General features: G+C 39.8%; 1 protein-coding gene across 1 annotated transcript; it reads left to right on the top strand.

The window, feature by feature from the left end:
• Positions 1-5,643: 5,643 nt before the first annotated feature.
• On the top strand, positions 5,644-6,630 carry LOC110225768. The gene is given in 3 exon segments (XM_021015737.1): positions 5,644-5,679; positions 5,841-6,065; positions 6,067-6,630. Coding segments are annotated over 3 exon segments (369 nt in total). The 3' UTR covers positions 6,175-6,630.
• Positions 6,631-14,865: the final 8,235 nt, after the last annotated feature.

The raw sequence follows: 14,865 nt of genomic DNA, 5'->3' as shown, positions 1-14,865 counted from the left end.
GAAACAGAGCAAACTGTTAGGTTTTCAATATCGATACCTTTATTCCTTGACCAAACCAGTACACACCACGAGAGAGACTAGCACATCACTAGCTCAGCTCTCAATACACCATACGAGAGAGACTAGCACATCACTAGCTCAGCTCTCGACTCTCTCATGCGAGACACACAAGATTCAACAACAAACAACATGCATCTCTCTAAACATTCAGAGCCAGTATTTATACTAAAACAGAGTTTGTTAAAGATATTTTTAGATCCTAAAAATATCTTATTCTTCAAGTAAGCTTCTTTCTCACGTGCCTCCTCACTTGCACATGTCTTCTTTTGCTTTGGCTCCCATTCTCATTCTTCTTGATACACCAATCGTATAACAAACATGAATACCGGAAGGTGCCTTTTAACCGGATTCCCTCTTCTTTCTCACAAAGAGGGTAGGTAGTTTCAATCACGAGTTTGAGTATTTGAAGACGGTCAGCTGTGAGCTCAAGCCGGATGTTACTGTTGCAGCATACGGCTCGGGCGATTTCGTAACCATCACGAGAGCTATTGCCGCACTTCCTAAGAAGAAAGAGATTACCAAAATGAAATCAACTAGGGATGTTAAAACGGGCCTGAAGCCCGCGGGCCTAACGGGTATTGCATAATATTGTTTAGCCTTCTGAAGATGATTGGAACCGGGGAGAAAAAATATGTGAATTATTGAAGCCTTTCAGTGTCATTACTACACATTTTTCAGGATCTAAGTATCCCACTTCTAGTGTGTATTTCACACAAGTCTGGAGAATTGAGCTTTTGTTGAAGAAATTTGCTTTTTGTGATGATGAAGATGTGGAAAGAATGGCTCAAAAGATGCAAAGAAAGTTTTCTAAGTATTGGACCGTTTATAGCCTTATTTTGGCTATGGGAGCAGTTTTTGATCCTAGGATGAAACTGGAGATGCTTGAAATGGCTTATGGAAAAGTTGATCCATCAACTTCTAAGTTGAAAAAAGAAGACCTTAGAGAGAATTTGGTTCAGCTCTACAAAGATTATCAGGCTAAGTCGTGGACAAGTTCTTCAGGTGCTTCAGCAACTCCAACTCCACATGAGTTAGTTTCCGAGTCTCCACTTGATGATGATTTCGATAATGTAAGTACTCTCTTTACTATTATATAGTTTTATAATCAGGATTTTGTTATTACTAACTTGATGTGAGTTTTCAGGATCTTTTTGAGCTTGAAAAAAGCATCGGAGTTGGTGTGAAAAACACAAAGACACACTTGGATGTTTATTTAGAAGAGCCAAGATTAGAGATGAAGTCTTTTCCAGATTTGGATATTTTGAGCTATTGGAAAGAAAACCAACATAGACTTGGTGATTTAGCATCTATGGTACGAGAAGTGCTAAGTATCCCCATCACTACAGTAGCTTCGGAATCTGCGTTCAGTATTGGATCTCGAGTGTTGACTCCATATAGAAACCGACTACTTCCAAGGAATGTACAAGCTCTACTTTGCAACTGGCTACGAGGATTTGCAGATTATGAAGGTAACACTCTTTTTTTTGACTAGTTACATAATAATTAAGTGGATTTTTAACTAATTATGAAATTTCTAAATTATAGGTACCATAGAAGTCAATGATGAAATTGGTAATGAAGATGGTAGAAATGCGGGGAGTACTTCAGGAGTAGAGGGATCAAGATCAGGAGATTCAAGCATTCGCTGAAATAATGCATTGAAATAATTCAAGATTCAAATATGTGACTTTTGTGTTATGAACATGTAATATTCAAGTATGTGACTTTTGTGTTATTTTAGACGTATGGTATTTTATGAACACTTGTTTAATTTTTTTGTTTTCATATAATTTGTTTAATGTTTTAAAGATATATTCATGTAAGTTTTTAGCCTTAACATTTTAGTTTATCAATTTTAAAACCAGATTACATCTTAAAAAAAAAAAAAAAAAAAAAAAAAAAAAACAGGTAAAAGTCAGACGGGCCTAAACGAGCTTTTAGAAATTTGGCGGGCTTAAACGGGTAGGCGACTAAACGGGCTTCAAAATATTTAGTTAAACGGGCTCGGGTCTAAACAGGTTTGGGCTTCAACGGGCCGGGTAGCCCGTTTTAACACTACTAAAATCAACAATAATCTATATGCAGCTCTATAAAACTCAAAGAAATATCATTTCCTCCGAAAATGGCTAGACTAATGTTCAAAATTGAGGCTTAGAGTAACAATAAGAGAATCTAAAAGAAATAAAACCATATAAGACACAAGATTCAACATGGTATTACATTTTACTTTCCTAATATGCTTGGTGTCACATGAACCAGCTGTTTCGAGTAATGAACACTCACATGTATAATACGGAATTTCGTACAACACTATTGGAAAAACAAAAGTATAACATAGACAATACTTGACAACATAAGACAAGAAGTTCAAAAGAATCACATGGATAAAAAATCCTCACCATCGTAAACCAATTTGGGTAAAATTGCATCATATGCCTTGCCTATATTTTTTTATATTGTCCTATAAGTAGGGGGATCAAGGAGAACTTTACCTAATCTCAAGTAAATGGTTAGTGATTTTGACAAAGAAGATTTAGCAAAAAGAGCAGAACAATGAATGTGAGTTGTGACGGAGCACCCATATATAGCTCTGTTATGGAAACATGATCAATATGTCAAACATTAACTGTAATCACTATTGATAAGGTTTGAGGTACATAAACCCTAACTCTATCCTTCTTTATTAATCTCATAACAATTGTTCAACTATACACGTACAAGCATTACTTCTTCTTTAAGTTACTAATCTTCTTTATAGAGTTCCTATTACACTGAGACGCGGTTTACACCGCTATGAGCATCGTAAGCTCTAAGATCGACTTGAACCATTCATATTAGTTTTCTGCAGTTAGTCTGGTCGTATTGGACTCTTATGGTATTCACAGATAACACATCAAGCTGCTCATATCTCAACACAAGATATAGTCACAGTTTCTAAAATACAGAGTTAAAGTGGAAAATGCAAAGGAAGATGTGATCCAAATTTCTCTACTCAACAAAGTAAAAGTACTCCATTATTTTTTTCTTAAGCAACAAAGTAAGTATTTTCCCTTCAAGACACGTTGTGCTGATGATACATTTTTATCTATGTCGGTTTGAAACAAAGAACCCTTCATAAATTAGAGCTAAAATGGTAGATTTCTAACATGACATGTATGCTTTCAGATTTGACATGTATTTTCTCAGATGCGCCAACAATAACCACAAAAGTCTTAAGGGAGATGCTAGAGCAAGTTAATTGTTATATCATGTTCAAAATCTAGTAATTCAACTCAAATTCATAGAGGATTATTAAATTTGTTTATAGGCTGGATCCACTTGGTTTTACCCAAATACGTGTTCTACTTCTACACCACCACGAGGCCCATGTTGTCTTTGATGAAATAAGTCATTTCAATGAAAGATTTAAGATATCTCAACTTGGTTGAAAATACTTTATAGATGATCAACAAAGTTTTCATTGTTGTGGATTCTTTGGAGATCGAATTTCGTTGAATATCTCAAATTCAATCTCCAAGGAATCAACAACGACGACAACTTTGGATAATTTTCGCTTGAACCCTAGACATTGAAAAATATAATTTTCTCTTGAACCCTCTATATAACTTTCTACGCTTGCTTCGTCTCCCTCCATATAAATATATAGATAAGTTAGGGTTTATGTGTCACTGGCTCACGGTGCTTTTAAAGCTATTTCCATCTCCTACTTCATAATATAATGTTGTTAGATATACGAGTCATGTTTTAGGGATATTAATTATTAAATTAAGGAAAATTACTGCAGATTCGAATATCATCTACTATATATAAAATGATAATAATTTTACATGATGCTACTAAAAAATAGTTAAATATTAAATTAAATTACTGCTTGGTAAGTGCTTTAGAGTCTTTACAAAGCAAAAAATTTTCTAAAGCATTGAAATAGATCCAATCAAGCTTTAGAAGCTTTGGCTTTCCTTTTTTTTTTCACAGCCAAAATATTTTCATAATTCATTTTTTTTTGCTGTAGAAAGCCTTTTTTCTAAAGCATACAATTTTCAAATTTTCAAAATTTTAAATTCTACAGCAAAAATACGACAACACTAAAATCTACAGTCACAGCCAAAACATCTACAGTCAAAAATCTAAAGCTACAGCCAGAACCAATCAGGCCCATAATTGTCTTTTAAATTAATTGAGAATATTCTTTATTTTTTTTCATTTTTATGATTTTATCTCCTTAACTTTTAAAAAAAAAATAGATTTCCTACAGATTTTTTCAAAGATTTGTTTTTTTTTTGTCATCTGTTACATCACTATTAGAAGTATTTGATCTACTCCGGTAGACTACGTGTAACACATGCGATTATGATAAATAAAAAAAAAAACTTTCACGAACAACGGTTTCACGATGTATCTCTATCCGCAACACTCGGGTTCATGATGGATGGTTGTGCATGTATGATATTTGGTGGACAGGCTCACTCCGCAACACATGAAACCACGACGAACGGCTCTACCTGTAGTACTCTGGAACTTTTGTTAAGCTTTGCACCAATAATCTGCAAAAATTATCTAATCTAGGATTTGAACTCGAGACCTTGTGTAAAAACCTTAAAACACTTTCCCAGTGGGAAAGAGTGCTTCCACATATTTATTTAATTTAATTAACTAATTTTGTATACTATATTCTTCTTTTATTTAGGTCAAAATTTTGTATATTATCTCTGTCATTAATTTGATTAATTTCCAACTACATATGTTCAGCAGGACTGATCATGACATTTCAATGATTTGATGATGTTGGGCCAAGCTGGACTGAGATGGTAAATCTCTTAAGTGAGAAATTTGAGTCTAACTTTGATGTCGATGTCTTGTAAAACTGGTATAAGATTTTGTGAAGAAGATTTTAACGTGATCTAGAGTCTTCACTGACTAGATGGGTTTGCTTGCGATGAGGACTTTAGAAGAAATATTTTTGGCATGCAAGAGTTTAGAAAGATCGGTTGTTCATGTGTTTCTCTTCATCAAAATTCAAAAGTGGAAGTGCTCTTTTCATTGGCTGACCTTAACATGTAGAGCATGAGAAGAATATAGATACGATTTCTTCTCTTACTAAGACAGGAGAGGAGAGTTCAATCTACGTATATTGTTTCAGCTTGATATGTACAAAACTCTTAAAACAAAAATAAAAACTGGAAACAAAGGTAAAATAGACACAATTTTTTTTCCCATTTCGACAGGTCTATTTAAGAACATTTTAGACATTTCTTAATCTATATTTTCTTCTATCAAACTGGATTTTTAGACTTAAAACATAATTCTTACATTTTGGATCAAGATCTTCAGTATTCCATGACAATTAGTGAATGATTCCTTCATCTTCATGATTAGTGGTTAGTCTTTTAGTATAAATATGGGTTAGGTTAGATTAGGATGATTTAATAGTTTGATAATGATAGATTCAGCTTCATCTTTTTAATCTTATGACTACTCTTAATTCTAATCTCAGTTTAGATCAAAATGTCTCTCATGGCTTGCTTTATCTTAATATTCAATTTGTGTGTGAAAGAGGGGAGAAGGAGATGATTGCTGAAACATATGGTGTTACACACAGCCTGCTTATATCTAACACAGGTATAGTCACAGTTTCTAAAATACTAGTAAGAGTTAAAAAAAGATGCAGCCAAATCTCTCTAAAATATCAAAACAAAGTAAAAAAACTCCAATCTTTATTTTTGGTGTTGTATCCTTTATTGTCCACTTAAGCAACAAAGTAAGAACTTTTCCTTTCAAAGACAAACTGCTTTGATAATACATTACATCCATCAATGATTGAAATAAAGAACCATCCATTAATTAGAGTTTAAATTGTAGATTTCGTACATGACATGCATGCTCTCATATTTGACATGTATTCTCTCGAATACTGCAACAACAACCACAAAATCTTGAGAGTGAGACTAGAGCAAATTGTTGTCATGTACGAAATCTATAATTTCAACTGTAATCATGGTTCTTAAATTTGTTTATGGGTTGGATCCAACTGGTTTTGCACCATATACGGGTTCCAACATCACGAGCCTCATGTTTTTTTATTTCCTTTCTTGTACGAGCCTTTTGTTGTCTTAACCGCGATGGCTTAGTGTTATGTGTTGGTAACGCACAACAATAAGTCATCCCAGCGAAAGACTTAGTTGCTCTTATAGATGAACAGCAAAGTCGTCATTGTTATGGATTCTTCGGAGATGAAATCTGTAACGGTGACAACTTTGGATCATTTTCGCTTGAACCCTAGCTAGAAACCCTAGATATTTTATAAGCTTGCTTACTCTTTTCTCTCCACATATAAATATATAGCTAAGTTAGGGTTTTATGTGTCACCGCTCACCGCTTTTAAGGCTAAGTTAGGGTTTTATGTTAATATTCGACTTAAATTTTAGGGATAAATTAAGGAAAAATGCTGCAGATTCGAATATCAATGGAATATAATTAATAGCGTTTGGAATGAGTATCCTGATTTAGGATCAGTAAATTAAATATTATAAAATATCTTAATTCCTTAATTGTCTTTGGCAGATTCAAGTCAACTAGATCATCACTCGTACTGTAGTACGGGTTGAATTTCATTTATTACGAAATTTATAAATTTTATGTTTTCGAATAAATTTGTGATATATTATAATAGTAAGTGAAAAAATAATATTTTTTTGTCAGTTCCTATATATAATATTAGAATGAATATATTTTCATTTTTCTATACTATTCAATTATGGATATTTTTTTTAAGATATGAAAACGGAAAATAAGATTATTTTTAAAAAAAATTAATATTGTTTGGAAAATGAGTTTATTTATGTTAACAACCACAAAATGAGAGTGCATAGTTTTTAGTTAGATCAAAAATCAAAATATCATAAATGAATCGCATCTAAAACGTAGATTATTTTGAATTACTTAACAAAATTAGCTATTATTTGAATTAATTTAGGAAATCATTTTTCAAATTCTGATTCATTGGTTGTTGAAATAGAGATTTTTTTTTTGGTAAGAGAGGGGGAGACAATTGTCTCCCACATTTTATTACGAACTAATTAAAAAAGAATTACAACCGAACATGACGTGGACTTTCTGTCCCAACCGAATCTGCTAGCATAATAGGATGAACAACACTAGGACAAGAATCAAATGAATGAAAACCTAACTGCAACGAGAACGCATAGTTCGCTAATCCGTCTGCAAGACGATTAGCCTCCCTATACACATGAGTAACCCGGACTATCCAGTCCCTTGAGAAAGAGCCATGGCACAAGCGTACCAGGAATGCCAGCGGATGAGCATCACTTATCCCTGACTTTAGAAATCCCACCACCAACTCAGAATCCATCTCCAACTCCACTCGCCTAAAACCTCGCTCCCAAGCGATCAACAGGCCATAGTAGACTCCCCACAACTCCGCCAACGGAGCCGAACATATGCCAATGTGGAGCGCAAATCCACCTAACCAGCGCCCTGCCTCGTCTCTAATAACTCCTCCAGCCGATGCCGGTCCCGGATTACCCCGACTAGCACCATCCGTAGACACTTTAACCCAACCTTCCACCGGCTTCTTCCATGAGATCATTCTCTCCACTCTCCCTGTGGCTTGTGAAGAGACCGTCACCAACTTATGCGCTTCCAAGACCTCCGTAGCTAAGTCCTTGAGAAAACGCACCCGATCACGACACTTACCAACCTCTCCAAACACATACCCGCACCTCCACTTCCATCCCCACCAAACCGCAATACTAAACAGAGTCGACCAATCCCCCGGGCTAGAGCCTGGTCTATCTCCCAAATTATCGAACAACCATTCTAGTAAAGATTTTTCAAAGAAGGCTTGTCTCTCCCGCAGCGGTACTAACCGTGACCAAATGCCTGCCATCGCCGGACAGTCTCTCAAAATATGTAAGATAGACTCAAAGTCACCTTTACATACTTGACACACCGCACTATCTCCAATATGGCGTCTCACTCTCTCCACATTTGTCATTATCACTTGGTGACTTACCAGCCAAAGGAAGACCCGTATCCTCTCTGGTATCACCACTGCCCATATCCTCTTAAAAAACCGCTCCATACATGGTGTAGGTTCTGTCTCCCGCCTCAACAACTCGTAAGCAGAACTGACAGTAAACTCCCCATTCGGGTTTCCTTGCTGTGGATGTCGGACTCACACACTCAAGTATTTTGTTAAGTAGGGAAGATTATTCTTGAGGGACAAAAATGAATATGTAAAAACTTATAAATTGATACGAAAATTGCTATAGTATCTCTCTCTCGAGAGGAAGATCCCCTTTACATGGCCATTGGCCTCTATATTTATACATAGATAAACGACATTAAAATGAGCAATTAAGTACAATTATTCCTTCTTAAATGTGTCCGTTTTGATTCTTCGACTTTAATGCTCAACGTTTGAATTTGAGTTGACTCTGATCTTCATGGGCCTCGCCTCTTTTGGCCCAAGTGTCTTTGAACCGACTTACCCATGTCTTCTACACCGAACTCGTGTCACAGTGCAGTCACTTCGGATTCTCGAAATGGTGACAACCACTTCGACCGTCCCTTCGGCTCACGGGTCCAAATGGCTTCATCCTTTATGGGCCATTATCTTGATTACGTGGCAATCTTTGGTTGGTCTCGTACTTCTGGTGCGGGATCCGACACCAACAATTAGCCCCCCAAGTTCTTCGAAGTGCTATTCCAATTCGGAGGACTTTAAATGCTCAAGTGGCCAAAGATTGCGCTCGAGAATCTTTCTGATTTCCCGCCGAAAATCTCATCACTCCTTTAATTTCGGCACTAGCCTTTTTTAACCGAGTGACATCTGTCATCATTATGACCGTATATTGATTAATTACTATTAAAACGGAAAAAAACCTTCCCACTTCACACACGACTTCCGAGGCGGTTTCATCATTAGCTTGAGGTAACTTCTTTTCACCATTACTCTATTCTTTTACTTTTGTACTTTAATCAAAAACTCTCTCTTCGTTCCTTCACCAAAACCCCTCTTCGCCGGATCTTGAATTTTCCTTTCTTCCCAATGACTTCCGATTCCGATAGACCCGAGTCTCCGTCTTTCGACGAGAGGCGTTCTAGCAACGACGAGTGCACCCGCTCTGATGATATTGCCGGTCCGCACTACAGGTCCACTTGTACTCTTCAATCCCTCGAGCGGCTGAGAGAGCTTTGCCGGATTCCGCCGGAAATTATGGCAGAAGCACAAATAGCTTCCCCCACAGAATCTCCAGAGAGCCATCGCGATGGTTACTTCTGTGTATACGAGATTTATTTCAAGGGTTGCGGGCTGACCTTTCCTCTTCCCGAAGCCCTAGTTCTATACCTAGCGGCTCTTGAAATCGCTCTTCCTCAACTAACTCCCAATCTTCTCCGTACTATTCTTGGAATTACGACAATCGCGGCGGAGGCCGGTTACGTTGTCGGAGTTACTGAACTAAATGAGCTTCTAAGCGTGAGAAGTTCATCGAAGAAAACGGGGTATTTCTCAGCATATCCTAATGCCAACAGGAACATCATTTCACATCTTCCGAACAAGGATGAAAATTGGCATCATCCTTGGTTTCTGATTAAGAAAACTCCCGCTTCGATTGGAAATCTTGCAGATTTTCTCCCGTCGAAGTGGTCTGCGAAACCCGGTAGTGATTAGGTCGCCCGTATCTTTCCCGGTTGTTTCTTTATCTTTATTGACTAACACCGTTGTTTCATTTCGCAGCTTTCATCGCTTCCACTCTCCCATCTGAAGAGTTCATCGAATTCTTCAAAATAATTCTTGAAGGGGAAACCCTTTGGAATTCTTTCACTCTTGGACGATTCCTAGAAGCTAACCACAAACTCAGGATGAGTCCACCTGGTCATCTTCACCAAATTCCGCCCCCTCCCTCAACTCAGGGAATGTCATCTCGGGCCCTTGCGGCCAAGCGTAAGTTGCTTTCCAAGCCGATGGCTGAGGCTTGCGAGGAGAAGAAAAAGTTTCTCATGACTTCTATTGACAGGAAGGACTACAGTAGGACCTTGCTGGTTGATGATGGCAGCACCGAGGGAGCCCGATCTGTCGCTTCCTTCAGATTAACTCCTCGTCGCGATCGTCGCGACTCACGTTCTCCTCGGAGGGGTCAATCTCCTCGCCGTGATTCACCTCGTCCTCCCCGGGATGATTTTAGTAACGAACCAATTAAGAACTTGGTTCGCCGGAAGAGAGACAAGTCCTCTCGCAGTGATTCTTCCCCGCAGAGGGAAAAGTCAAGGGCCCGGACTGACCGCTCACCTCGATCATCCCCTCCTTCTGAACCAATGGGTCCTCCACGACCGGTTGATATGTCTTCCTCTTCCCAGTCTGATAGTGGAAAGACTGCCCGGAGCGCGTCTCCGAAAAAGGGAGATTCTAAATCTCGAGATGCTTCCTCGAGGTTAAAACCTGCTCTCGTCCCTCAAGTCAAATCGCTTTCAGGTTTGGTGATTCATACAGTCTTCAACGTTTTTTTTTTTATTTCCATTAAGATTCCGATTTTTACAACTCTTCCTTCTTCGCAGCTATGGAGAAAGAGGGCAGCGTCTTCCGATGCTTCAAGACCCGATCGGGTTCGATCTTGCCAGACTTCGACAAATGGCGCCCTGCGATTCGTGAACGCTATTTGCTTCACGCGCATCACTCATCTCGGGTTAGTTCCATTTCTTTTTTTTTTTATTGCATTGCCATTCTACGAACTGACTCGCCATCCCGGGTTCATGAATAATGCCAGGCTCATAGCGAATTTAACGATATGATCGAACATTACGAAGGGTTGGTCATTGGACGGGAGAAGGAGATTGACATGTGGAAAAAGAAACTCTCTGCCCTTGAGGCTGAACTCAGTTCTTCTGCCGGCTCTAAGCAAGATCTGGAGGATAAGGTCGACAGTTTAACATCCGAGCTTGCGCAGATAAAGGGGGATCTGCAGGGTCAGTACGACCAGAACTTCAAGCTCCAGGAAGAGTTTTCTGGTGTTCAGGGTAGGCTTCAAGAGTCCGAATCAAACGCTGATTCCCTGAACAACCAACTCATCGAGCTTAACGCGAAGTATAAGGCGATTGCCAAATTGCGTGACTCCGAGTTGGCGAGGTCGGCATCAAAAGCCAGAAAAGAGGTTAAGGGACGCGGGATGGAGTTGATCCAAGGGGCCATCCGATTCATGCAGACTGAGAAGGCTAGGTCTGATTTGGAATCAGACATCAAGGAGCACGAGAGCAACCTGATCCTGCTGGATCAAATCCATGATACAGATTTCTCCGAGGAGCAAGAGAGAACCGAACTATCGGCTAATCTTTCTGAAAAGCGGAGTCGCTTGGCAGCTCTTCCTACTTCGACCTTCAACCCCTAGGATTTCGAGGAATTCTTCACTGAATCGCCTCCTATAAGTGAATCAGGTCTAGACTGGGCAGGTAATGCTTGGCTCCTGATATTTACTGCCTTTTCTTACCTTGTACCTTTGATTGACTGGAATTATTATTCCTAGGCTCAAGTGAGACGGAAGACGTTGTCCCGCCCGTAGTTCCTATGGTACCGGAGGTCACCCCGGAGGTTGGTTGTACCGTGGAGAGCGGATCAGGAGTTTCATCTGACCAAGCAGCTGTCAAGGAGGCGAATGAAGCTTCGACTGTTGAGCCGGATTCCGAGGTGGCTGCTGCTCCGTAGTGGCTGTGTCCATTTTAAATTGGGGATTGTCCCTTTTATTTTAAGACTTAATTTCGAACTTATTTTTGGCCTAAGGAGGCTTTATTGTTTCTTTTGAACAAGATATTTGCCTGAGGAGGCTTTTAAACCTTTCTACGTTGTGATCCAAGGGGGTTTGGTTAAAATTATATGCGGGTTTGCAAAGTCCGCTTTTAACCTTTTGTGGCCATGTGGTTATGCTTTTGAGATTTTTTAGGCTGATCAGACCTTTCTCTTTAGAATGCGAGAACTGTGCTCGGCTTAAAGCGAGTTCCCCACTTCGGGTTTAGTCAACTCGATAAACTTACTGGGCTTGGGCCTTAGAAACTTTTGTAGTTAATGCGACGGTTGCGCTTTCCCTTCTTATAAGTAAGGAAAACGGCTCGTCTTTAATGCAAAAAGTGCTTTTTCTCGATTTCCAAAAATGGTTTAAACCACTCGGACATACTACCATTATTGGGTTTATGGTTCCAAGACAAACCCTAAATCATTATAAATAAAGGCTTACCTACTTCTAAGCTTTATTTAAGCATGACTTTAGAATCTTACTTGAGAAATATTTTAAGAATGGAAAACGAAACAGTAGCCCCCGTTGATCCCGGCAGCCCACTCTTCTTGTCCGGCGACGGCTTTGAACCGGCCGTCGTTCTCTTCCCTCACGCCGTCTTTCACTTTCCTCCGAAGGAGAAGAAAGAGGCTTGCGATTTTATTGACAAGGTAAATATTAAAGTTTTTGATTTAAAACTTCTTGTTTCGTCTTATTCACTTATTTCTATGCTAGGTCGCCGACAAGCACCGTCGCTTGTGTGAAGAGAGGCAGCGGCTGGGACTCAAAAGGCAGACGCTCGAGGCTCGTATCGCTCGGGTGGAAAGGAAGATACGGGCCTTGGAGAGTGATCCCTTTCAATGGGAGTGGCGGAACTTCGACTCCGTTGCTGAGATCCCGAAGATGCTTCGGATGTATCTCCGCGCTAGAGGAGTCCCGGGTTCCGTGAACGCCCCTGTCTGCGCCGTTCCATCCGACAGTGAAGAGGAAGAGGACCTGGAAGAGGAGGCCAGCAACTGCCGGAAACGCGTTCGGGATCGTTCCGAAGTGGATGCCAAGAACAAGGCGTCCACTTCGAAGACTAAACCGGCGATGAAGGAGCATGTTCCTGAGCCTCTCCCATAAATGTTCTTTAACTTCTTCACTTCTTTTCTTTTTTGAACTCGTAATGTGCTTCGGCCCTTTTTTATTTATGGAAATATTTGCAACTTTTCCTTTCTTTCCAAATATTCTTGGAGATGCGCCTTTTAATGCAGGATCCGTTCGAGGGCATAAATTTCTTCCGCGAATCACTCCATTCCTTGGATAGAATCCGCAGCTTGCTAAGGATATGGGGTTCCTATAAATTCTAGGTTCAATTTCCCTTTACTCCTCACCACTCTTTTTATTTTAGCAGGTATGGAGTTCAATCTTCGCTGTTCAGAATCTATGCCCGACTTCTCCAGAATCGGAATGATGAGCGAAGATGTTCCAAATGAGCCAAACAGGCAGCCTCCTCCACTTCGCAGCTTCTTGAGATCTCAGATCCGAGCCCCATGTGCTTTGATCAGGGATCTCTCAATCAGAGACCAAGGAACAGCGACGGTGTTCATAGAGGCACTCGAGCTTCAACATCGGAAGCTTATGTCGGAAAAGAGGAGACTTCGGAAGAGGATTAACCGGATGCAACGCAGGCTTACTACGGTGTCAAGAGATCTTCACATCCTTGAATCTCACCCCGGAGGGTGGATTGAACTTGGAATTTCAGACTTTGCTCGAATTCCGGACTGCATGATGCCAATCCTCGATCTTGCTGGTCAAGGAGTTGAAGTGTTCTGTTCGTCAACAAGATTTCCATAGCCCGAAGTGTACGATGAGGGACGTTCCGTCTTCTAAATAATGCTCTATTTCCAATTCCTTGTATGTTCGCTTAGCCGAACCTTCTATTTGCTTCACTTGTTCGCACAGTCGAACCTTTTTCCTTTAAAAAAGAAATAAAACAAATTTTTATTAATAGCTGAACTCGTTTTTGAGCTGCCTACGTACCCATCTCGGGATCAAGCCACACCGTAGTTCATGTACATAAACAATGCATGTAGCTTTAAACATAAAATTTCTTTAGGTTGATCACATTCCAAGGTCGCTTGACTGGATTGTCTTCTAAGTCTTTCAACCTATAAACACCGTTCCGAACCACTTCGATAATAATGTAAGGTCCTTCCCAATTAATACCGAGTTTACCGGCACCTTCTTCTTTTCTATTGTCAAAGACGCGCCTCAATACATAATCTCCCACGAAGAACGGCCTACTTTTAACCTTAGAATTGTAATACCGGGCTGCTGCCTGTTGGTAATTCTGGATCCGAATTAGAGCTTGATCACGCCTTTCATTTATGGTATCCAGTGAATCATTAAGCATTGCTGAATTTTCTTCCTCATTTAACGGTGCTTCTGTTCGACGAAGTCCGGGCACATTGAGTTCAGCTGGTACTACCGCCTCCATGCCATAAACCAAAGAGAATGGAGTTTCTCCTGTAGGTCGCCTAGGGGTTGTACGATAAGCCCACAGGACGGGTTGGAGTTCTTCATACCATCCTCCTTTTAGATGACTTAAGCGTTTCTTGAGATTGCTTAATATTGTCTTGTTCGCGGCTTCGGCTTGACCGTTTCCTTGCGGATATCGTGGAGTAGAATAACTAACTTTGACTCCCAGTCCGCACAAAAGGCATCAAACTCGTGTGAAATGAATTGCGGTCCATTATCAGTGACTATTTCGTATGGAACTCCATGTCGACATATAATGTTTTTCCAAATAAAGGTCTGCACCGCCGAATCCTTGATACCGACATACGCCTCAGCTTCAATCCATTTTGAAAAGTAGTCCGTAAGGACTAAAAGGTACTGTACACCTCGAGTTGATTTGTGCAATGGCCCAATGATGTCCATTGACCACCTCATAAACGGGTATGGGGCGGAAATGGAGGAGAATAATTCTGACGGTTGATGGATCAATGGTGCATGGAGTTGGCAACGCTTGCATCTT

This window comes from Arabidopsis lyrata, assembly GCF_000004255.2.
Source record: "Arabidopsis lyrata subsp. lyrata unplaced genomic scaffold ARALYscaffold_8, whole genome shotgun sequence".
Taxonomy (NCBI): Eukaryota; Viridiplantae; Streptophyta; class Magnoliopsida; order Brassicales; family Brassicaceae; genus Arabidopsis; species Arabidopsis lyrata.
Note: the sequence above shows the minus strand (reverse complement) of the source record. Positions and strands in the feature narration are given on the sequence as shown.